Here is a 25,343-nt window from a genome sequence, read left to right as displayed (position 1 = left end):
GGAAAAGCTTTTTCACAATGTGAGAAAATCTATTTAAATATATTAATAATTCAGTGTTTAACTGTGCCTTCTGATCCCACAGGGCAGGGTGTCTAATATAAAAAGTTGTCTCACTATATATTTGAAATAGATGCCTTTATAGTGAATGAAGGCATACAATCTATCTCCACCGCTACATTTTTCAGAAGGCAGGCCAACATGTCAATATATTTGTTTTTTATCATTGCATGGTACAATGCTCGAATTCACTTATTTTCCACTTAGTTTTAAATGGTTAAATTCAATTTAAGAGGAGTTTTGTGGAAAAGGTGACTTTATAAAATGTGCTTTAGACTGCCTGGATCAGAAGTGGCTGCAGTTGATGAGTCTGCCTGCCAGAAGACAATAGCCTGCCTTCTGAAATCATGCAGGCATAAATAATTATTTTCAGCAACTCGTGCATAGCAGGGATTACCCATCTGGGACAGGTAGAGGACAGCTCTAACCCTTCATTTTTGACTGCTAATCCCAAATACAGCAAGACCTTTCGCCGTTTATTCCCAGAGCCCTCCTAGACTCGGTGGCTCAAACCCCAGCAGAAGAGAGAGCAACTTCTGGCCATGACAGAGAGGAAGAAGGGCTCATCTAAACAGAGATATCTAAGAGTCTTCATGGAGATGGGTCTAAAGCCTATAAAGGTTTCTCCTATCTTAGCTTTAGGGCTTCTGTGAATGGTGAAAGTAAAAGCGGAAATGATACAAAAAGAGATGAGCATAGGAGATGCATAGCCATGATTGGGTATGGAAAGTTCTCCAATCACCGGCTCATTCATTGACTATAACTAGCTTCTCACCACCAACTCCCCAGAATAATGTGAACCTCATAGTTGCAAAATGGACCAGTCCATTTGTGAACTAGATTCTGATTTCATACAATGTGAATGTATGTAGAATGTAATATGTGAGTTACTGTTTGTTTCAGTCTACATTTAATAATTGGAGATGAACCGTTCACATTTTTTACTAGCATTTGAATGGCATACCACAAGACCTTCTCAAGTACTAGTCAATATACATGATTTACGTGATCTCCACAAAAATCACCTTGCATCAGTTTGCCAATGTGTGGCTATTTTATGGCTTCTTAATGCCTACAGTTAAGAAGGATTGACACAGATTTATGATCATGCATGCAATAGAGAACATTGCCTCGCTCTGTTGCTCAATAGACAAACACTAGCTCAGCACCACATTTAGGTACAGTTGCCTACTGATGATGTCATTGCTGCTACTCAGGCTTATAATGGCTGTTCCTCTATAGTGTAAAGGTGGGCTGGCTTTGTCTAGTATAGGATCTGTACTTGATGTGTGGCTTCAGCATAAAACACTTGTAACATACACGTACATCAGCCAATGCAACGCTTGGCCCCTTGCTAGCGAAAGGTGTTAAATGTTATTAGGATGTGTCACAAAACCAGAAAATGCTAATTCTGAAGATCTTTTTTTGTGCCAACGCCTATGCCTTTTGCATATTCCATATTATCAAGAACAGTGGTCCTTAGAACAACAAACCAATACACGAAAGAATAAATATAAACCAAGTGGTAATATATTCTGGGGAAGTGTCCAGCAGGACAGTTTAATTCCCTGATACAAAAGTACTATAACAAATGTAACACTGGGTGTGATAGAAACGGGGCACCGTCCGGTGTCCGACTAACACACTGGAAGAACATACAACATACAAAATAACAGGCAATAGCAAGACATCTGATTAGAGTAAGACATACACCAGACAATCTAAAATATACACATATGCAAGAAAAAATTGTATCTGCATTCGTTGCATTTAGTGTAATATGTCGACGACGTTTCGAACCATACTTAATAGAGGTTCATCCTCAGGACAGAGGGTAATTGCCTTAAAGTTACACATTTGCGAATGTATCACTGGTAGTGGGATAAATACCATGTAAAAAGAAGAGGAGACATAAAAAAGATAGAGACATGTCATTAAAACATTGCCACAACTGCGTACATAGATTGCATGACTCATACCATGCCAAGGTGCAGCCGGTAACAAGATGTGGATCATGCAGAATATGGGCAGTGAAGAACAGTAACGAGGAACAGGGCTGGTGGCGCCGAGTGTCGAATCAACTGTGGCTAGTGCAAAAGTACAGATGGAGTGAAGTGGCGGCGGGCCGGCGTGCTAACCATTCAGTGCACTCAAACCTAGTGCGTCTAAAGTGAGGATGCGCGTATGCGAAATTGCGCTTACCAATAGTGTCGCACTCAGGTAGGAAAATTCCTTAAGCTTGATAGTGTAGCTTAATTATAGAGTAAATCTAATGGGAAGAAAATTATTAAAACTATAGTAGCCAAAAATACTTCCCCATTTAAAGTGGTGTTGAGAAAATACTCATACCGTGAATGAGTGCCCTCAGTTCTGTGGTCTGTGGAGGGAAGGGCAACATGTAAATGACTATAGCAATAAGATCGAAGTGAACGTGGTAAACAACAATGCGGGAAGTCAGATCTTACCCGAAAGGAATAGTCACGGTACCAAAGTCTGGGAAAGAAAGGACAAGGGCAGCATAAGTGACAATGGTGTCATAAACTCAACTCCTACCACGGGTGCAAATTGACCGGGGCCAATCTTACCTGGAAAAGCTGGGAGCAAGGCCACAATGGGGGTTCTTGCTAACACCGGTAATCAGTGTGGCGTCTCCGTGCAATGCGGGACGCGGTGAAGAGATGCGGAAGGTCACATGAGAAAACGGACCAATCAGATTACGCCCAAACTTGGTGGCCATTTTAGATCGGGGGAATAATAATATGGCATGGTATGGCGGCGACGGTAGTCAAGGGGAGACTAAGCTGTGATATGCAGGGCGGGTGTCGGCCATCTTAGAGTGGTGCCCGGCCAATTAAGTAGTATATAGAATAATAACTAGGTGAGTGCCCACAGGTGTTAATCAATATGAGTGGAGAGCGTAGAATGGCATGCCGTGAGTCACAGACATTCAGGACATACCCTAAAGCTAGTGTTCCATAGTAAATGCATTTACAGCACATTTCAAATATTTTGCATATTCCTGCCACAGACAAGTGCTCTTTTTCATACATCGACGGGAAGTTTGCACAAAACAGAATGCTGCTGTGCGAGGATCACCTTTCAGTGCACAGTAGCTTTTGTCCGAGTAAGTTGACCGTCACTGTAGTGTGCGGTCAAATGCCAGCATAAACACTTACTACATCTGTGCTCAGATGTTCCCCTTTCCTGTGACTCGCAGAACTGGCCTAAGCTTTTGCAATGATTACTATAAAATAATATGAAAATATGAAATGATTATCTGGAGACATTGATCCGCAAGTTGTGAAACACTGCTACCGTCCATTTGTAGAAAACACACTTGTCCCAATGTGTAGTTGAAAGTAGCACGAATGGAGCACCTTATCTGCATGGGAACTTTATTTTTGCGTTTTCTGTGACTATTCAAAATATAACTACTTCCTCTCAGTGGCCTTCGGGTTTAGAGCATTTTATAAAGCTTTCAGAGCCATATCTTATATTCAGGTTCATGCATTGTTCCACACCTTACTCTTCAGTCGGGCACACATGTAGTTACAGGTCTGGTTCTTTGTCTGCTCCCATTCGACAGGGGTAATTTAGCTAATACAAGAATGTACAATCCTTCGCCCTTTCGTCTAAATGCCGTACATACCTGGGTCGAACGGCTGGACAGACCATCCATGGAACATGTCCGATATTTTGGAGTTGATAGGTTTGCTCTTCCCGGCGTGGGTTTTCACGTCCGCTTTCTTCTCCGCCATGCCCGGGATCTTCATGCAGTAATCAAGAACGCCGTTGGATCTCATTATTTCTGCATAGCCGGTTTCACAGCCGCACACTCCACTCTGGGGAACGAGACACACGTTTAACATTTTATTGATGTCAGTAAGCAGGGCTTAACTCCGGCGGACATTAGAGATCTGGAAAATATTCAGGATTTCCATGTGCTCAGTGTTCAAGGTCCTGCGATAAGCCCCATTCCCAGACTGCCTCACTGAAACTATGAACACAGATGCAGTCTTTTAAAATAGAGCACGGTTTATCTTTTTTATTTAAATCTTTTTCTATAAAATAGCACAAAGGAACAATTTACAAATAGTACAATGTATATCAAGCAATTAAAATATAAGAATATTTTTTAATAAATTCGAGACTAATCAAGCATTAACAAATTATTATCAAAGACATGATCAAGATATTAAATAAATAAAGTAAATATTAGAATTTAATATTCTACAGAGGCATAGAGCCTTTAGTATACTTGACAGTGATGGAGGGAATGATTGATTTTAATATCAACCACTCATAATTACTGGGGGGCACGTCCTCCTCCGTCTTTGTTTTGGACACCATATAATTTGCCAATGGAAGAAATTAATTGAAGGACTCAATATATCACCTTGTTGTTGGTGCAGTTCATGCTCAAAGTGTGACATTAAGCCCGATTCTCATAGGGAGCAGGGTCAAGACTGGTTTGCATATTGCTGGGTCCAAACTGGGGCGACATGGCAAGCAAAATAACGATGGGAAAAACCCAGATCTGTGACTGGAGGCGAGTGTTAGAAACGTTTCACCACTCCGGCCATCATTTTATTTTGTAATGTTACCATGTTGCCATAAGTGGCTATGGGTATGCCCAGACATGGGTCCCTTGCTCCCTGTGCCACTGGATTCAAGCTAGCCTGGCTGATGAGGGGTGATACCCAGAAACTGGTCCAAGGATGCTTGTTTCCGGTCCAGGGAAGACCTGGCTTGTCAGTTCCGGCCCAACTGATTTTATAGGGAGCAGGGTCAAGGCCGGACTGGCTATCGGGCGTTTTGGTGTGCTGCCAAGACGGGGGCTGATTTCACTGCAGTGGGGGCTGATTTCGTTGCTGGGGACCTGCGCGTGCTTCTAAATAAACAAAGCAAAATGAACGGTTTAAAGCACATGCAGGTCCCCATCAACAAAATCAGCCCCCAGCTTGGCCGCACACCAAAAAGCCCGGTAGACAGTCAGGCCCTGAGCAGGGTCAAGGCTTATTTGCATATGACAATGGATTAAACCCAGATCTGTGACTGAGGGTGAGGTCTGAAAAGTGTCAACACTCTGTCCATCATTTTATTTTCTGATGTTGCTATGCACACCCTAAGTGGTTAAAGGTGTTCCCAGACATGGGCCCCCTGTTTGCTGCACCACCAGATTCAAGCTAGCCTGGCTGATGAGGGATAGTACCCAGAAAGGGTATCAGTAGGCTTGTTTCTGATCCAGTGAGCACCTGGCTTGTCAGTTCAGGCTGGACTGTTCGCATTCAAGACTGATTTGCATATGGCTGGGTCCACACTAGGGTGGCATGGAAAGCTAAATAATGATGGATTAAACTCAGATCTGTGACTGGGGTGAGTGTTTGAAAAGTTTCAACACTCTGTCCATCATTTTATTTTGTGATGTTACTATGTGCACCCCCGGGACATAGCTGTTTCCCTCCCTGCACTAGTATGGGAAGGGAAACCTCTATTGGTTCTCACTTGGAAGAATCAATTTAAAGCTCCAGCCAAGCAAGAGCACATAGTACATCAACTCAGAGCAGGAAGCAGCACGAAAAATGCTCCCACCCACTGGGTGTGGACTTTTCATCTGTTTCCCTGTCTGCTGAAAAGGGTTTAAGAAGAAATATGTATATTTCTCTTCAATTTGTCCCTATTTCTACTTGTGCTGCATTCTGCATCACCCATAAAAAGAGTAAAAAGTCTCAGAGGACTGTTTTTTTTCAGGAAGGTGTCCCTACCTGCAAAAAAACAATCCTGGCTATAACGAAGGCACCCTTGCACATAGTACAAGAGTGCCTGCATTGGTGCTTGACAGTCACAAGTGTGTCAGCACTGAGGGGGAGCAGAAGTGTACCATAACTTAGAAGATATGACACATACCTGCCTTCCCCCTTTGACGCAGCATAGTGCAGCAGGTTGTCTTGCTGCTTTGCGTTGCATCAAATATTAGTAAATCTGCCCCTAGGTGTAAATACATTGTACCTTCCTACTTCTGATTTGTGGGTGAAATAATTGGGTAAATCCATAACCCTGTACATTTCTGAAAAGTATATAGAAATTTGTACACAGCAAAGGGTCAATTGTGTAAAAATCAGAAAAGCATGACTACAATTCAGAAGCATAATTAATGAAAAGGTTTACATCTGTGCATTTCTTATTGAATGCCAATATTTGGATGTAATAGACCGTTACATGTGCCATATTCTTCCAGTTGCAGAAATTAAAAGAAAGGGGATACCTAGAGCCAACATCTGATCTGCAGAGTTCTTGCATTCATTTTTTTGTGTATTCGACTACGTTTCACTCGACAAAGAAAAACAAGCTCAAAGAAATTGGATAGCAAAGCAAGCTATGTATTTTTAAAATATGCCCTAGAGTCTGACTTTAAGGATAGTTGTCATTCATACTATTGCGAATCATTCATTACAATATGTGAGTTTTTGCAAAATGTGATTTTGAGGACATGCATTGCACAAGAAAGAACAGACTCAAAACCACAAATGTGTGTTTCTTAAACGTGTCTGAGACTTAAAAATATATACTAAGCTGCAGTATAAGTTAAATTACTATTCTTACTGTACTACTTATGAGTGATACTATTTGTAGCATATTTCATCTGATCTAGAATCCTGTTTTAAAAGTGGATGTACTATTTATAAATGAACTAGCCTCTTCACTGGCACATGTCCTGTGCTGATGTATATGTGTATGGTTGTGCTTTGCAACAGTCTAAGTTGTTAACAAAGACTTCACTCCACAGTGATGGCTGAGTATAATTCTGTTTTATGACATATTGACAAGTTTCCTTGGACCTTTGTCAATTGTGATGAATGACTGTAGTAACATATTGCAATTAAATATTCTGTTCGCTGACATTTCTCTAGGGTGATGGTACAGTGTAGGAGACATTTACAACAGACTCATCCCACTGCTCACACCTTTCTCCAGGATGAAGATAATTTTACTACTTATTTGCGACACACTGGCCTGCCCACTAAGACCTCTCTACTGATGGTTTGTTGTAATGCTTTGTGGTAATCTGACATTTGCATTAAAACGTCTTTCCAGGTTGACAAATGGTGTTGTGGGTGTTTGCAAAGGACTTGCCTATATGGTTAGACGTTTTGCTTTGGTCATTAATGTTTAGCATAGTGGTTTAGAAAAGACAGGACTATTCACTGAGAACTCTTCCTTATGTGATAAGTAAATAAGTAAATATAGTAGTTGATAAGATTACAGTGAGCTCTGTGCTGAACGTCCCTCACCTGTGTCTTGGTATTTAAAAAAAGGTTAAATGGTATTTTATGAAGCATATTGAAATTTACTTTGCTGGATGAATTCATAAATTACATGATCATAGATGTAATTTGAGATATCATCATTGATGTCCCTGACCATGTCATGAGTGATGTAATATATAAGGTCATAAGCAGTGCATTGCTGGGGCATAATTAATAGTTAGCTCAGGTAACTCTAACTGCAAAACAAGAGAAATTCAGCCGTTATAGCTAGTTGTGCTAACTATAACTCCCGCCTCCGCAATGCACTGCTGATGACGTCACATATTACATCACTCATGACATGGTCAGTGACATCACTGATGACATCTCAAATGACATCACTGACCATGGTGCAAGGGTGCCGGTGTCACCGCATGGCTGCAGTTTGTGCAGCAGTGCAGCGTCCAGCACCATCCCATTTTGTACTGCTTTGTTCACCATAAGTTGGCAGGGTATGCTCAGACGTGAGTCCCTTGCTCACTTTGCCAATGGATTCATGCAAGCCTGGCTGAAAACTGCTGGAATGCCAGAAACCGGTCCTAGGAAGCTTGAATCCGGTCCAGGGAAGGCATGGCTTGGCAGTTCGGGCTGGACTGTTCCCATGAGGCACAGGGTCAGACTGATTTGCATATGGCCATGTCTGAACTGGGGTGGCAGAGTGGGCTACAGAACAGTGATGGATTAAACCCAGATCTGTTGACTCGGTGTGAGTGTTTGATTGGTTCAGATGCTCTGTCCATCACCACCCCCTTTTGTACCGCTTTGTTCGCCATAAGTTGGCAGGGTATGCTCAGACGTGAGTCCCTTGCTCACTTTGCCACTGGATTCATGCAAGCCTGGCTGAAGACGGCTGGAATGCCAGAAACCGGTCCTAGGAAGCTTGAATCCGGTCCAGGGAAGGCATGGCTTGGCAGTTCGGGCTGGACTGTTCCCATGAGGCACAGGGTCAGACTGATTTGCATATGGCCATGTCTGAACTGGGGTGGCAGAGTGGGCTACAGAACAGTGATGGATTAAACCCAGATCTGTTGACTGGGTGTGAGTGTTTGATTGGTTCAGATGCTCTGTCCATCACCACCCCCTTTTGTACCGCTTTGTTCGCCATAAGTTGGCAGGGTATGCTCAGACGTGAGTCCCTTGCTCACTTGGCCACTGGATTCATGCAAGCCTGGCTGAAGACGGCTGGAATGCCAGAAACCGGTCCTAGGAAGCTTGAATCCGGTCCAGGGAAGGCATGGCTTGGCAGTTCGGGCTGGACTGTTCCCATGAGGCACAGGGTCAGACTGATTTGCATATGGCCATGTCTGCACTGGGGTGGCAGAGTGGGCTTAAGAACGGTGATGGATTAAACCCAGATCTTTTGACTGGGTGTGAGTGTTTGATTGGTTCAGATGCTCCGTCCATCACCAACCCCTTTTGTACCGCTTTGTTCGCCATAAGTTGGCAGGGTATGCTCAGACGTGAGTCCCTTGCTCAGTTTGCCACTGAATTCATGCAAGCCTGGCTGAAGACAGCTGGAATGCCAGAAACCGGTCCTAGGAAGCTTGAATCCGGCCCAGGGAAGGCATGGCTTGGCAGTTCGGGCTGGACTGTACCCATGAGGCACAGGGTCAGACTGATTTACATATGGCCATGTCTGAAATGGGGTGGCAGAGTGGGCTAAAGAACGGTGATGGATTAAACCCAGATCTGTTGACTGGGTGTGAGTGTTTGATTGGTTCAGATGCTCCGTCCATCACCACCCCCTTTTGTACCGCTTTGTTTGCCGTAAGTTGGCAGGGTATGCTCAGACATGAGTCCCTTGCTCACTTTGCCACTGGATTCATGCAAGCCTGGCTGAAGACTGCTGGAATGCCAGAAACCGGTCCTAGGAAGCTTGAATCTGGTCCAGGGAAGGCATGGATTGGCAGTTCTGGCTGGACTTTTCCCATGAGGCACAGGGTCAGACTGATTTGCATATGGCCATGTCTGAACTGGGGTGGCAAAGTGGGCTAAAGAACGGTATTGGATTAAACCCAGATCTGTTGACTGGGTGTGAGTGTTTGATTGGTTCAGATCCTCCGTCCATCACCACCCACTTGTGTACTGCAGTGCAGAGGGAAGCACAGAGTTGCAACATATTCATGTACACATGGCATATCCCTGTGCTTCGGAAGTGCCACAGTGCAGTGCAGCTAAAGATCTTGCAGTGTCACGCTGCAGTACATCCTCCTAAATCTTCACCTATAAATTCACCATACACTACTAATGCATTCTTTCAGTCAATCATACTGTACACATATATTCAACCAAACTTTACCACATTACCTTGCATTTATAGTTCTTTCCTTAACCAGATAAGGTAGTTCTAATAAGAACTTTTTTCTTCTTCTTTTTTCTTTTGTATTTTTTTGGGAACAATTTTCTATTTTTTTGTGTTTTTTCAAAACATGAATAAAAAAAATAAAAAATAAAACAGCAGACTTTTGGAATTACTTATCATTCCAAAAACAAACAAAAAAATAAACAAAGATGGTTGCGCTGCGCAGCATAAACTGCTTCCACCAACTGCTCACCGAAGCATATGTTTCTTACACTTCACGCAGTGTTGCTCGAGAAAGGCGAATTCTAGCCTAATGTCCATTGCAGGTGTTCCTGAGTACACTCCAGACGTACTTGCCACAGCAGATGAGGGGTTCAAAGCAGCTTGCCTCATTTCCTCCTGAGCAAGCTTGAGAGGATGTGTGGTCCGGGGATGCTTGTACATAGAAGCAGTGCCACAAGATTATTTTTGTTCACTGCCTCTTAACAGGACTCGGTCAAAAATGTTGCATGTCATCTTTCTCGCATTTAATTTCTTCTCTCGAGGTGGAAAAGTGAAGAATTTCCACACAACAGATTCCGGCCTCTGTGGACGTGGTGCCTCCTGCAAGAATTCTTCTTCAGAAGATACTTTCTCCAGCTGCTGCTGCTGTCCAGATGCCATTTTGTTTGATATATTTTGAAAAACACCAAAAAAACAAGCAAAAAGGGTTCTTATAGGAAATGAGATGTCTCTCTAAAGATGCTCCAAAAAGAATGCTTAAAATGGGTGGGGTCCTTTCATAGATACAGTGGGAAATGTTGTGAACCAATGAAATAATTTTTTTGAGGGCACATGGGATCCACGCTCTCTGCGCTCACGAAGCACGCACCCAGCGCAACTTTGCGAAAATTTATTTAAAAATAATATGTTTATTATAAGTAAAAATATATTATTTTTCTGAATATTTTAGATAATCTCTTGCCCTAATATGTATATTGAAGACACATACATATCATTTTAGAACATACATTTATTTTGCGGGAGTCGCGCACCCAGCGTGCCCCAGCATGTATATGACGTCACACGGAACCTGCCACAACACAAGCATCGCGTACCATAATGCGCATGTGTCACGAATACGTGGGGGCAGGAGTCGCAGATTGGTCGCATACCAATCGTGCACTTCATGTAATATTAAACTCATATGATGTAACTGAAAAACACGCAGCCATCGCACCCCATACGTGGATTCTTCATGACTTTTCTAAAATGGTGGCAAGAATCCGTTCACTCACCGTGATGTATACGCTCTGGGTGCACGACTCCGAAAAAAATGTGGAAACATTTTTTTTAAAGAAAATAATATAAATATATTAAAATAAAAAAATAAAACAAAAACATTAAACAATATTTCAGTTTGAATTAAAAAAAAAAATTTTTTTTCAATTTTCAAAAAATATATAATGTTATTTAATGAATAAAATATTTATAAATAAACAGTTAAAAACTGTAGAAAATCAGTACAAAAAAGGTATAACTACTATTACCTTCAAAAATTTGCATTTAAAAAACCTTTTAATTTCACTGTAAAAATCCTCACCCTGGTATAACCACCCCTGCAATGGAGCTGGGCACCGCAACAGCACTGGCCGAAATAGCGGTGGTGTCGTGGGACCTTTTTCACGGATTGTCATTGGATTGCATTGGACACATGAACTGGAATCCGGAACAGCATGCGGTCGTCTCCGTGAGTTCCTCTCCTTTACACTTGGACATTAACATTCTCGAAAAGATCTGTTTTGAAACAAGGGAACGGTCTGCTCGTGGAAGCATGTTCTGGGAAGAGATTTATGAGACAGTACGGGGGGCGACTGCACTTCAAGGAATTCTGTTTGATCTAGCAGTAATCCGTGACTGTTGGTTTTTAAATGAAAGACATTATTGTGATGCCTTTGTTTTTTACGAAATCAAGGACTCGTAAATAATCCAGTCCGGATTTTGCAGGAGACATAGTGTAGCATGATGGGATCTGGGAGAATATATTGAATTGAATAGCATAACGTTATTTAGCGCAACTAGTGAATGAGCCTAAAGTAATTTTGGTAAAATTCATGCTAGTGTGTCTTTTTTGAAATTTATAGAGTTGTGCAGTACTGTGAACAATGGTGATTTTCCCACATGCTTATGTATACCCAGCAGTTATGTAACAAAGTGCATTGTTTGTGTTTATTATGGAAGACCAGTTTTAAAAGGAGCACCAATATGGCGCATTTTTAGGTTGAGAAATACAGCAAGACTGCCGAAACGCGTCCCTCTGATGTTCATGTGTCTCTTGTGACTAAGACATTAAAAGGGAGCATCCCCACGACAACGACTGCCTGCTTCTCAATCATAATAGGTTGGGAAATATTTCTTTACATTTCCAGCGCTAGCGGGAGCGCTTTCCTTTATGCACTACCAGCGATTAGGCAGCTCACCAGTATACCGCAGTTGCTTGTTTTGAATATATATATATATATATATATGTCAGAATGCTCGTTTCTCACGATGTCCCGTGCAACTCGCGGGCGGGTGCTGCCAGCGGCTCGTGAGAACGCCGCCCAAACACTATGCTCCAGAATTCTCCTATGTTTACTTAGGAAAAGAAATAGCAGCACTCAAAGGGATTCCGGTGTCCTAATTTTTTATTATGTTCAGGAGCTACACAGACGCATTTCGGCGTACTGCCTTTGTCAGTGTATAAAGCACTCCATTTTCAACATGCTATATAAATAGAGTTTTCTTTCTCTCTACGTCATGAAGACATGGACATAGACAAAGGACATTACCCCTATACAACGCTATGGGCGCCATCTTGTAGTGATGTTATTACACATTCTATTTAAAGTGCATTGATTATACAGCATTATTCATGCCCACAGATGGATGGCAATTCTGCATCAGAGGGTATAATTATACTCAAATGCAATGGAATAACATTGTTATTATGCCGTGGATCGGCTTGTGTCCCATGTACTAACATAGTCCATGTAATTATGATTTCAGACTACAATGAGACAAGTCATATTTTTCAGATCCAAAAGAAAACAGTTCAAAACACCAGAACCCACCAAGCTTCAAATGATAATAGATCATGACAATACATATTCTCATCATAAGGAAAACGAGATGTTTCTCCAAAAAGCTACTTATGGCTATAAACAGTCTGAGTGAAACTCCTAATGACCGATGTAGCTAAGAACAGCCAGAAAAATTACACCAATTATCTATCAGTCATGGTAGTATAAGTGATGCTGATCTATTCATGTTCAAAAAGAGATTTTCCAAGTATCCAGATACATTATACAGTTTTGCAAATCATTGTTATCCAATTCTGCTGATTTATCCATCCATGTACTCAATAATAGATGTAAATGTGTATATATGCACACAGATGTACACGCTTATGTGATGATGAATACATCTCTCTCTCTTGGTGTACACAAGGCGTCATGTAATATCAGCGGATATAACAATTCATATCAATCACAGTGCAACATTATTTGCCCAAATGAAAAGCCAGTTCTTCCCCACTGTTCAGACCTCGAGGGTGTTTTGTTGACAGATCAATGATAAACCTAGACTCAAGTCTGCGTAGTCATCTAAGTCTATCTCCACCCCTTGCATTCGGTTCAATGGTGTCTAGACCGAAGTATTGTAACTGATTTCGGTCCTTGTTGTGGCTCTCTGCGAAATGGCGGGCCACAGGATACGATGGATCTGCCTTGTCTATGGCCCTGAGGTGTTCTAGTATTCGCAGTTTTAACTGAATAATGGTACTTCCAATATGTTCTCCATAACGGCCCAATACATATGTCATGGCCGTATATGTAAGTTATCACCCTCAAACTACAGCACAGAATGCAGTAGTAAAAGCTGGAAAATAAGTTACAGCCAGAAAGCACTTTTCTTAATCCGGCCCTGAACTGTCTTGACTGGCAAAATGAAACAGAAGAAAATGTGCGCTTTTAACAAATGCCTGGAAATGTAAAAAAAAATGCGAATCCTTTAAAAACTCAGAAAAACCACGAGAAAGTATTATCCAAGACAAAGCGTTTGTAATGTACACTGAGAACATATGGCCTGTTCTTCATCTGAGCTGTCTCCTCAGTCACAAAGACATACAACATAAAATGTACATCTATCAGCTACTTGGAAAAATAAAAGAAAATAACTCATTGAAAGCTGCAAAAATACCGTAAAAGCATGAGCCAAAATAAAGTGCTTATACTCAGACAAAGAAATGTTTGTTATTCAGGATCCAGGCTTTGCTCCATGTTCCTCTATCTGTTCTGCCACTAACGACAATGGCGGATGGGGGAACAGTGGGTGAAAGGAACAGCAAGCGCTATTCTAGGCTTTGCTGGCCTGCATGACAATTTTGCATTGCATTTCTATGTTATTGTGACTTCCACATTGATAGGGTAAGAGCTTTCTATGGTTTTAAATTGCACACTGAAATGAATATGTTGAAAAGAGACCAGGATGGCATAAATTATACCTGGAAAATAATCAGAAAAATGCCTTGTGTCCTTGAGAAAATTAGAAATTGATATATTCAGTACAACAATGGAGTCCGAGACAAAGTTTAAGATTCTTGATAATGTCAAAGACTACACCATTTTGTTAGCCATATTACTTAATAAAACGCTCAATAGTGCTTCATTTTACGAGATTATATAGAGAAAGTATGCCATTTATTAAAGAGTAATCTTTGTTTTCATATTCTGACTGAGACACATATCTAAGGATGATAGAATGCTTCTATTGCCTCATCCTCATCATTTGATCATGCATCTCTTTCAAGGTCTGCTCATGAACATGCAGTCTTATCATCCATATTAATATTCTACTTTTTCACAATACTAAGGATGCAAATGTTTTATCACCCGCCAAGATATATTTGATTTCATTCCCGGCATGTCTCGTGCCAGACAAGAAAATATCCTTGTTTGTCATCTTTGATCTTCAATCAGGAATCCTGTGGCTAAGCGAGACCTAGGGGCATATTAGCAACAAATAGCAATAATTATCGCTAAATGTGCTTAGCGCATTTTTTTTTATCGCTGGATATTATCGCAGAGTTAACGTGCTATTAGCAACGTTTATCTCCAAAGAGATAAAAAATCCGGGGATAGCGGATCAATGCGTGAATATCGCTGGAGATCCAGCGATATTCAGGCGTCATCACTAATGGGGACTTAACCTGAATATCCACCTCCCATTGGTTATACAGGTTAAGAAGTGGTCTGAGCAGGCGTTAGGTTTTGGCGATAATCGCGCTTAGCGCAAGTTTTTTTATCCCTACGCCTGCCTTGCTAATAGGCGATAGCTGTGTTAGCGACCGCTTTCAGTCGCTAACAGGTTGGGTACGCCCACTTTGCATGTCATTAGCGATAAATATCGCTGACATGCAAAGCGGGCCCAAAACCTGTACCTATCGCCTACAAGCTGTAGCTAACTGCTGTTAGCGACAGCTAGCTAATAGAGCGATAAAAATATTGCAGCTTTCGCAGGAAAATCCAGCTAAAGCGGGGATATCGCCCTTGCTAATATGCTCCCTAGACTTAAACACAGTTTTTATTTGTTGTTTTATAAACATATTTAAACAAACGCACATGAGAGAGTGCGTGAACGCAGAGTCGGATTGTCCCAGGCAATCATAAGGTGCTGGGCACTAATCGTAACTTTTGCATAGGAATTCTTGTGGAACCAAATCCTGGGAACAAAAGGGCATATTAGCAAGGGCGATGTCGCCGCTTTAGCTGGACTTTTTCCAGCAAAAGCAACAACATTTTTATCGCCCTAATAGCAAGCTGTTGCTAATAGCAGTTAACAACAGCTTGTAGGCGATAGCTACAGGTTTGGGGCCCACCTTGCATGTCAGCGATATTTATCGCTAATGACATGCAAAGTGGGCGTGGGATAACACAGCTATCGTCTATTAGCAAGGCAGGCGAAGCGATAAAAAAACTTGCGCTAAGCGCGATTATCGCCAAAACCTAACGCCTGCTCAGACCACTTCTTAACCTGTATATACAATGGGAGGTGGATATTCAGGTTACGTCCCCATTAGCAATGATGCCTGAATATCGCTGGATTTCCAGCGATATTCACACATTGAGCCACTATCGCCGGATATTTTATCGTTTTGGAGATAAACATTACTAATAGCACGGTATCTGTGCAATAATATCTGCGATAGCCGGCGATAAAAAATGCACCAAGCACATTTAGCAATAATTATCGCTATTTGTTGCTAATATGCCCCAAAGTACCCCCATAAACACTTGTCTCTGGGTAACAAGGCAGACTCCAATCAAGGGTTCTGTAGCTAGAGACTCAGAACTGAGCTATACAACAAGCAATACTTAATTATTCACTCTCCAGTCAGTGTACTTTAAAACAGAAAAAAACTTCATTAAACCCAAATGTATATGCTAGGCACAAATTAACAAATTCTGTGAAAATTGGAATGGATCCATTCTCAAGGACCTCAGCTGCAGTGGGGCAAAAAAAAGAAAATTCACACAATGCAAGTAACACCCTAAATGTTGACTGAAACCCCTAAGCCAAAAACGCCTAATCGTTTGACCACTAGCAGGCTCTCACAATTAGAAACACAATGCCACCAAATGTGACTATCACAAACAAGAGGCTGGCATTATTAACTTTAGTCTTACTGGCACAGCAATGCTGTCCCCATATACTAGTATGAAGGTAGAATTTAAGCCCTTACATCACAACACATCTCACCTGCAGAAAAACATTTTACAAGCTACCAGAAATAATTAGTGAATTGAACTTCCGTTTTTCACCATACAATTGCAATGCTAAACAAAAAAACATTCAACGTTCCATTAAAGAGTCTATTTTCTACTTTCAGCAAGGTTGACTAATATTTAAAAAGGAGCACTTAACCGAGAGGACAGCACTGAAATCTGTGCCAGAGCGACTAAAATGTGTATTAGTTTGCTCCAAGTGGAAACCACCATGAGTATAAATTGAAGGTCTGTTGGTTCGAAGTTTTGGCATGTTTTTCTCTTGGATTGTAAACTGTTGTTGCCAGCTTCTGGTTCTGCTGTGTCTCCTTTCAAGCATCTAGAAGCTACAAATAGCTCAAGACCAGCCCTCCTGGCCTAGTCCCTATTTGGCCTGGTATCTTCCTGCATCTGCAGCTCCTGGCCCTCAAAGCAGGGTAAGCACTCTCACTGAACTCCCCGGGCTTCAAATTCTCGTGACCACATCCACGACATCTGCGTGTTCAACAAAAGGCTGTGCTACCCCTTCCAGGTGCACCACAGGAACAGTCCACAGAATTCCAAGGACCTGCCTCCTTCAGTTTCCCCAGCAAGCCAGCCCTCTACTGTCAACCAATAGTGAGTGGGATGTTAGACCGATTGGTCCTGCAGTCACAGTCAGAGTCCATGAAGTACAAATCTTTAGGCCTGCTCCAGACTGTGATTCATCAGCGAGTCATTCAGTCCTTCCTCCTCTGTTCTTTCTTCACTAAAATTCTATGTCAGGACCGGAGGCTTCAGATTATGCTTTTCTCTCTTCACTCTTTATTCAACAAAAACCACATAGCAGCCAGAAAAGCAACTTATTTCTTCAAAGAATATGTTATGTACCCCACACAGGGTTAAAAACATATCAAACATCAAAACACATGGGATAAACTAAAACTCCCATCAGTTCACGAACAATAGTCCTTCCACAGTGTCTATAACGTTAAGGTAGGGCGTCCATCTTATGATCCCTTCCTCTTTCTTCGCTGCTTCGCAGCCAGTTAAGTGCCTTTTTCCCTGTCTCCCCCTCGTTATTGTGTGGTGGGGTCGTTTTGGGTTCTGGCACTGTGTGGTTTTTTTGGTCGTTTTCCAGAGGCCTGGTCGGCACTCACGAACGACGCGTGGGTTCTTCAGACTGTGCGCGGTTTCCACATAGACTATTACGATCGTCCTTATCATTAAGGGATCCACGTCCCATTCTTTTTTCCCAGGAGGATGCCTGGTTGATCGACAAGGAGGTCTCGGCGCTGTGCCGGAAAGGGGCCATCTGTCGGTCGACAAGGCATCCCTCAGGTTTCCTCAGCAATATTTTCCTAGTGGAAAAGACGGATGGGGGCAAGAGGCCGGTGATAAACCTCCGGGAATTCAATGGTTGGTTGGTCTACAACCACTTCAAGATGGAGGGTATCCACCTTTTGAGGGATGTCCTTCTGTCAAACGACTGGATGGTCCGTCTGGACCTCAAGGATGCTTACTTAGTGGTACCCATCCACCCACCTCACCGTCGATTCCTACAGTTCCTCTGGCGGGAGCAGATCTACGAGTTCACAGCCCTTCCATTCGGGCTCTCCTCGGCCCCGTGGTGTTTCACCAAGCTGTTGCGTCCAGCAGTGGAGGTTCTTCGGAGTCAGGGCATTCGGATGATTGTCTATCTGGACGACATCCTCTTAATGGCGCAATGTCCCAACAAATTGGCCCTTCAGCTCAACCTGACGATAACCTTGTTGCAGGGTCTGGGTTTCGTTGTCAACCAGGACAAGTCTGTCTTGACGCCTTCCGAGAGGATGGTGTTTCTGGGGTTCCTGGTGGACTCGGTGCAGGCCTCTCTGAGTCTCCCATCGCGGAAGTTGGCCAAAATAAAGCACGAACTCTGGCAGACGATCACCAAGTCACACACGTCCCTACGTAAAATCGCCAGGGTATTGGGCCATCTCTCGTCCTCCATCCAGGCGATCTTTCCGGGTCCACTTCATTATCCGGCCCTTCAGCGCCTCAAGGCATACCTTCTCCGAAGGGGCCTGTACTACGATCAGTTGGTTCCGTTATCCGACGAGTTAAAGGAAGAGATGTCCTGGTGGCTCACCCATATGGAGGCCTGGAACGGCCGAGCTATGTTCGGCTCAGTGCCAGACTTAATAATAGAATCGGACGCCAGCAGATCAGGTTGGGGCACCCATTGCAGCGATTTCTCCACAGGCGGAGGTTGGTCATCAGAGGTGCAGCAACTCCATATCAACTGTCTGGAGCTCCTTGCAGGCTCCTTTGCGGTCCGTTGTTGGACCAAGGACTCAGCGATATCGTGCGTCCTTTTGAGAATGGACAACAAATTGGCGGTGCGCTATGTCAACCACCTGGGCGGCCCTCGGTCCAGGGCCCTGGTGGATTTGGCGAGAGATTTTTGGGATTACTGCCTTGCCCACCAGGTCTCAGCGACGGCAGAGTACCTGCCTGGCCGGGCCAATCAGGTGACGGACTGGCACTCGAGGTACCTGCGGGACTCGAGTCTATGGAAACTGGACGGCAGGTGTTCCATTGGTTGGAGACCATATGGGGCCCATTCTCGGTGGATCTGTTTGCGTCCCGTCTCGACATCCAGCTACCGAGGTTCTTCAGTAGGAGACCAGATCCCTTAGCGGAAGCGACGGATGCGTTCCTCCAAGACTTGAGTCAGGAAAGGCCCTACGCCTTCCCTCCGTTTTCCATGGTGGTGAGATCGGCGGTCCTTCTTCGCCACCAGCAAGCGGAAGTGGTAATGGTGACGCCATGGTGGAGGTCGCAAGTTTGGTTTCCAGTTCTTCTGGAACTTTCTTGGGATTCTGCAATCCTACTCTCCCGGCTCCCTCACCTTCTTCTCAATCCGGACGGGAGCCCGCATCACCTGATAATGCAGGATTCTCTCTGCCTCATTGCGTGGAGGCTTTCCGGAGACGCTGGTTGCTCCCAGGACTTTCGGGCTCAGCTATGTCCTTCCTGTCGAAAGCATGGGCTAGTAGTACCATGAAGAGGTACCGATCAGCATGGTCCAGGTGGGTTCGTTGGTGTCTTCAACGGGACCTGGATCCCCTGGTCGCAGGCATCGTTCACGTCTTGAATTTCCTGGCGGAACTGGCAGTGAGTGGTTTGGCGTACCGGACCATTAATGCCATACGCTCAGCGATTTCGGCTGCGCATGAGCCGATAGACGGGGCCCCAGCAGGAGAACATCCTTTGGTTTGTAGACTCCTTCGGGGGGTACGTCTTACTTTACCCCCGGAGCCGAGATATTCCGTCCTTTGGGATGTTAATGTGGTTCTGAATCTTTTTCTTTCTTGGCAACAGAACAGATATCTTTCTCTGAAAGAGCTATCGGCGAAATTGGCCATGCTCTTGTGCCTGGTGTCATGTCGCAGGGTATCTGATGTACGTGCTTTGGATATATCAATGAGGGTGTTTTCCCCGGATGGGGTTACCTTTACGGTGGGTCGTCGTACAAAGTCTGCTACAAGATCTATATCTTACCCAGCTTTTGTGAACGTTCCCAAACTTTGCGTCGTTCAGTGCCTGAAAACATACGAAGATGTTACGTTGGAACTTCGTCCTCCGGTCGAACAGAATCTCCTGATTGCATTGCGAAAACCGCATAAGGCGGTGTCTTCTCCCACCATAGCCCGTTGGGTGCGGTGGGTGCTACAGGAGGCTGGCATTGATACGAAACAGTTTGGAGCACATTCGGCCAGAGGTGCCATGGCCCTGAAAGCTTTCTCCATGGGAGCGCGTTTGGAGGACCTAATGCGTGCTGCGGATTGGTCCTCGGATTCCACGTTCAAACGGTTTTACTTTAAACCAGTGGTGGATATTGCGAGTCTGGTGGTCAGTCAGCTTTAAACAAGCATAATCTGAAGCCTCTGGTCCTGACATAGAATCGAAATTTGCCTAGCATAGTAACAGTAAGTTTCAATTCTATTAAGGACAAGGAGGCGAGGATTATCCCACCCTTTTTGTCCTACGGAAATCCCTCTCCGTATTGGTGTAAGTAAACAGCTTAGTTTGAATGTACTTGTTTCTAATGTCTCTGCCTACGCATTGTGCTTGAGTTGGTTGCCGTCCAGTGGGATTTACAACGCTGATGCTGTTGTTGTTTTTCCTATTAGGTAACAAGGCTAAACAGGACCATGGTTGATTTGGCGTGACTCGCGCGAAGAAAGAGGAAGGGATCATAAGAAGGACGCCCTACCTTAACGTTATGGACACTGTGGAAGGACTATTGTTCGTGGCCTGATGGGAGTTGTAGTTTATCCCATGTGTTTTGATGTTTGAAATGTTTTTAACCCTGTGTTGGGGTACATGACATATTCTTTGAAAAAATAAGTTGCTTTTCTGGCTGCTATGTGGTTTTTGTTGAATAAACAGCGAAGAGAGAAAAGCATAATCCTCGCCTCCGTGTCCTTAATAGAATTGAAACTTACCGTTACTATGCTAGGCAAATTTCGATTCACTGCCCATTTACTTGGGTCTAAAAGAGAAAATGATGAGTTTGAGAAGGTTGGAGCGCCTACCCATTCCGGAGATACCACGCCACCCATTTATCCCTGAAAGAGGTTTCCTGGGAGCAGTCCGCAGGCTGTCCAACTCCCTACAAATTATGTTGAAGTTTTTAAAAGTGGCAGAATCTAGTGATGATCTGGAGGAACTCTTCCCTTAGCTTGACTTCCCTCCTGAATACCACAGCAAAATTGGTTTCTTCCCACTAAGACATTAATTAGAATCCCTGGTGAGACTGCTGCAGAGTTATGCCTGTACCCCTTTGTATCTGTGAAGAAGCCTTGCTCAGGCGTGCAATGGAGAGTCAGCTAAGCTTTTACGCCTCCCTTTTCTCCCGGAAAAAGCCTAATACCTTCCAATCGACCCATGAACCAGGAAGAGATTTTGAAATGCTAGCTGGCCAGCAGAGCAAATAACTCGGGCGAGCAGAGTAATTCAAATCCAGAATGTCATTAGGCCTGACTCAGAAACATATCACATACAACGATTAACAAACATTCGACCAAACTAATATTCTATGTTGATTCGGGTCCCAGATAAACACAGAAAAAGTAATGTCAATGGCTTTTCTAAGTTCTGTCAAACCAAAACTGAATTTTATGCAGTTAACCCAAACGTGTAAATACATTTAAGCACTACAGACTGAGGGGCATATATACAAGCCCCTATTGCCATGGGAACGTCACTTTTTGTGACATTTCCATGGCGATAGAGGCCTTGCCATATGTACAATGCAGCATTAAGCTACTTAACATGGCTTAACACTGCCTTGTACATAAGGCACCCTTTCACCTTATGGTTAGCGTGAAAGGGGAATTCAGTGGGTGTTGTGGTGGGCGTTCCGCTGCAACACCCATTGTGTTTGACGCTGCCCCCTATGTACAAGGGTGGCGTACATAGGAAGCAGTGCCAAACTTAAGACCAGGAAAATCCTGGTCTTAAGTTGGAGAAACGAGGAGAAATGCATTATTTCGCCTCGTTTTTGCTTTTTCCATGTGTGCTGCCTTGTGCAGCACACATGGAAAAAGCAAAATGCCATGATTTGTTTATGTACAGGAAGGTGCCCCTTCCTGTACATAAACAACCCTTTTTAAAAAATTACATTTTGTAACTTTGATGTGTGCTGCATGAAGCTGCACACATGAAAGTTACAAAATGGCCTTTTAGGATTGTTTATGTGCAGGAAGGGACAGCTTCCTACACATAAACAATCCTCCCCTAAATGCAGACACCCGTACACTCTGGTGCAAGGGTGCCTGCGTTGGCACTAATTGTTAAACTTAGTGCCATTGCAGGGGGAAACGCAAGGCTGCACCACATTCTTGTAAATATGGTGCAGCCTTGTTTTTCCGAAGTGGCGGAGCGTGTTGTTATGCCCAGGAGGATTATGACACGATCCTCCACTTCATTGTACATATCCCCCTTAGACTTTAGCAGAGAGAAAATTTACATTTCTTTTACATAATAAGGCGTGTGCTTGCCATAATCTAATTTGTCTGGTTCCATCTGCAGCAGGTATAATTATGTGCTAGACATCGCCTTCCTCACTCAGCCTGGCCATATGTGTGCACACATGTTCACGGATAACGCATGTAGGGCCTCCAACTACAGCTGTGTAGCCGCGGGTTTCATTTAAAAAATGAAGGCAATGGCGGTTACACTTCAAAACCATTTTGACAGAGGAATAGGGAGAGTAAAACTCATTAGGGGTTCTTCTCACTCACAGCAGAGATGAAATAATCAGTAGGTCCAACATCAAAAACTTCTACTGTTGGGGTGAGTCAGAATGAACCCACTTCTTCACTGACATATTTATTAGGGAGTATTGCATTGTGAAAACATTGCTGGGGGGGCGTGGCTGAGCCAGCAATGGCGGAAGATATGCCTCGTAGAGCTCCGTTGGTGGCTCCCTTCTCCAGCTACATTTCTCTGTCTTCACAGATCCGCGGCGGCTGGGAATCGACAGCTGGCCATCTGGATGTTTGCTGCACCTCTGCGGTGAAAATTGTGATGATTGACGTCTGTACGACGTGTTACGATCGCCAACCCTGCAGGATATGGAGCGAACCCGAGGGGGAGCCAGAGACATGGCCTAAGCGAGTCCGTGGTCGGGCCCCGCCCACAGGGCCTGACTCGGTGACACAGCCGACTTGGACTGCTGCAGCCGGATGTGCTCGGGTGCTCGGGCATGGCGGAACTCTGTGCTGTATGCACACTTGATCCCTGTCTGGGCCGCTGCTGTAGGGCACACTTTAAGTGCCCACCATCGGTGGACTTGCAGCCTTTGGGCCCGGCTGCGCTGCGCCGACCCCCGCTTTGCCTGCTCCGCATTGCGGTATCTACGTTCAGGTAGTGCGTACTGCGTACCTGAGGATCGACGACCTGCACCTGGGGGCCACCATGAGGTCCTCGAGCCTCTGCGCAGGAACGAGGCATTTGGACGCTGTAGAGCTTGGCTGTGTCCTGCTGCGGAGCACGAACGTTGCAACGAGGTGAGCTGTGGATGCGCAGAGGTGGGGGAGGTCCCTGCAACTAGTCACACACCTGGGTGAACCCTGCAATTTCACTCTCTTGTCTCCCTGCTAGCGATGCAGATCACAAGTTCCTCATGTACTGGGACTGCGGACCTGATCACTTCTAGCCTGGTGAGGCAGCATTTGATGTATCCAATCTAACCTGTGACCCAGCTGTGAGGCGCAGGGACTGCCTGGTGTGCTTGCTCACTGTTGGCACCTCTTGACATCCGGTGCCACCTTGCCCATCCAACTACCTGGTGGCTACGATCAAGCAGCAAGTTTTATATTGGGGATTACCCCGCATACTCGCCTGGCACCTCATGTCACAGGGCACCCGTGCTAAGATAGGAGCAGGTCGCACCCTTGTCTCGCCTCTGTCTTTCCAAAAGCAAACAAGCAAAATGGCAACGCAAGTTCCCACCGGCACGACCTCCAGTTAGCTAGATGCAGTGCTTGCGGAAGTCGAAAAACTGAGTGAAACTATGACTCACACCCGCACCTCCTTAAAGAACAAAATTGATAAAGTCACAATTGACCTCACGCAACTACGTGCAGACCACCGCAAATTGTCTGACTGCACCACTGCCGTGGAAACCTGTATAGCTGACATTAATCCGCAAGTTGCAACTACAGACAAGCAAGTACACAACCTATTGAACTGAGTAAAATTCCTTGAGGACAAGGTTGAGAATGCGGAAGGGAGGGCGCCGCAAAACAACGTATGCGTGGTGGGCCTGCCGGACGGGGAAGAAGGAAATGACCCAGTTGCGTACATTGAGACCTGGATCCGATCCTGATACCTGAGAGCACACTTTCGCCCTGCTTTGTCGTGGAAAGAGCGCACAGAGTCCCAGCGAGACCCCTACCTACAGGATCTAACCTGTGACCATTCCTAATTCGCCTAAATTATAGAGATCGGGACGCAATTCTGCATGAAACCAGAAAAATGCAGGACATTCAGAATGACAATAACAAAATAATGTTTTTTCCAGATTACACAATCCAAGTGCAGAAACAACACTTTTCCTTCATGTCAATCAAAAGGCGCCTTCGACAGCACAATCTCCAGTACGCTTTAATGTTTCCGGCACAACTGCGAGTGATCGCACAAGGGAAATCTCAATTCTTTAATACTCTGGAACTGGCGCCGGAATGGCTAGATGCTCATGTACCTGCGTCCACTGGAGCTGTTGTTGCTACTATGACCACACAAAGAGGAAGCGCATCTTCTTGACGCCGACGTGCTGAAAAACGGCAGAGGAGGACTCAGCCTTCCTCACCTATAGGTCCAGACTTGAGTCAAGCAATAAGTGAGAGACAAGAAGCCCTCCCGGCAGCAGCAGACATCACGAGCTCTCGGTCGGATGACGCCGCCTCCACCTCGTGCCGGCACGAGCAGGCCAGCGATGATGACCTATCTGAAGATTTGCAATACTCGCAAGACTCCTGTGATCTGCCTAAAGTCACTCCTCAAACATCTGACGAAGTGGCTTGAACAGTACCACATAGACTCACATGGATGATGCCTCCTGGTCTTTTGGCAAGGCATGCAAATTTAGTTTGCTGTACACCGAGCTCTCCTTGGTGGCACCTGTTATTAACAAACAACAAACAGGAGCATCAAGGGGTAAATGATCAGGTCACCCCCCACTCAACAATCTATTTCAATAAGACCTGACCTATTCATAACAGTATCTCATATTTCCAGGGACCAGGGGTATAAATTCACTTTACAAGGCAGTACAATTATTACTTGCCTGTATATCCTACTATTCATACTTTCGATCCAATTTTGTCATGTACCACAGCTTCCAACAAGCCAAAAACAAAA

The 25,343-nt window shown here is 44.3% G+C and overlaps 1 protein-coding gene across 1 annotated transcript in view; it reads right to left on the bottom strand.

Moving 5' to 3' along the window:
• The window catches only part of THSD7B (thrombospondin type 1 domain containing 7B), a 1,756,834-nt gene that overhangs the window by 28,523 nt on the left and 1,702,968 nt on the right, over positions 1-25,343 (bottom strand). Inside the window, exon 25 of the mRNA XM_086957451.1 lies at positions 3,707-3,899. Within this exon, the coding sequence (XP_086813577.1) occupies positions 3,707-3,899 (193 nt within the window). The remainder of the gene's footprint in view (positions 1-3,706; positions 3,900-25,343) is intronic.

This window comes from Lissotriton vulgaris, chromosome 2_1 (genome assembly GCF_964263255.1).
Source record: "Lissotriton vulgaris chromosome 2_1, aLisVul1.2, whole genome shotgun sequence".
Taxonomy (NCBI): Eukaryota; Metazoa; Chordata; class Amphibia; order Caudata; family Salamandridae; genus Lissotriton; species Lissotriton vulgaris.
This window is presented reverse-complemented; position numbering and strand designations above follow the sequence as displayed.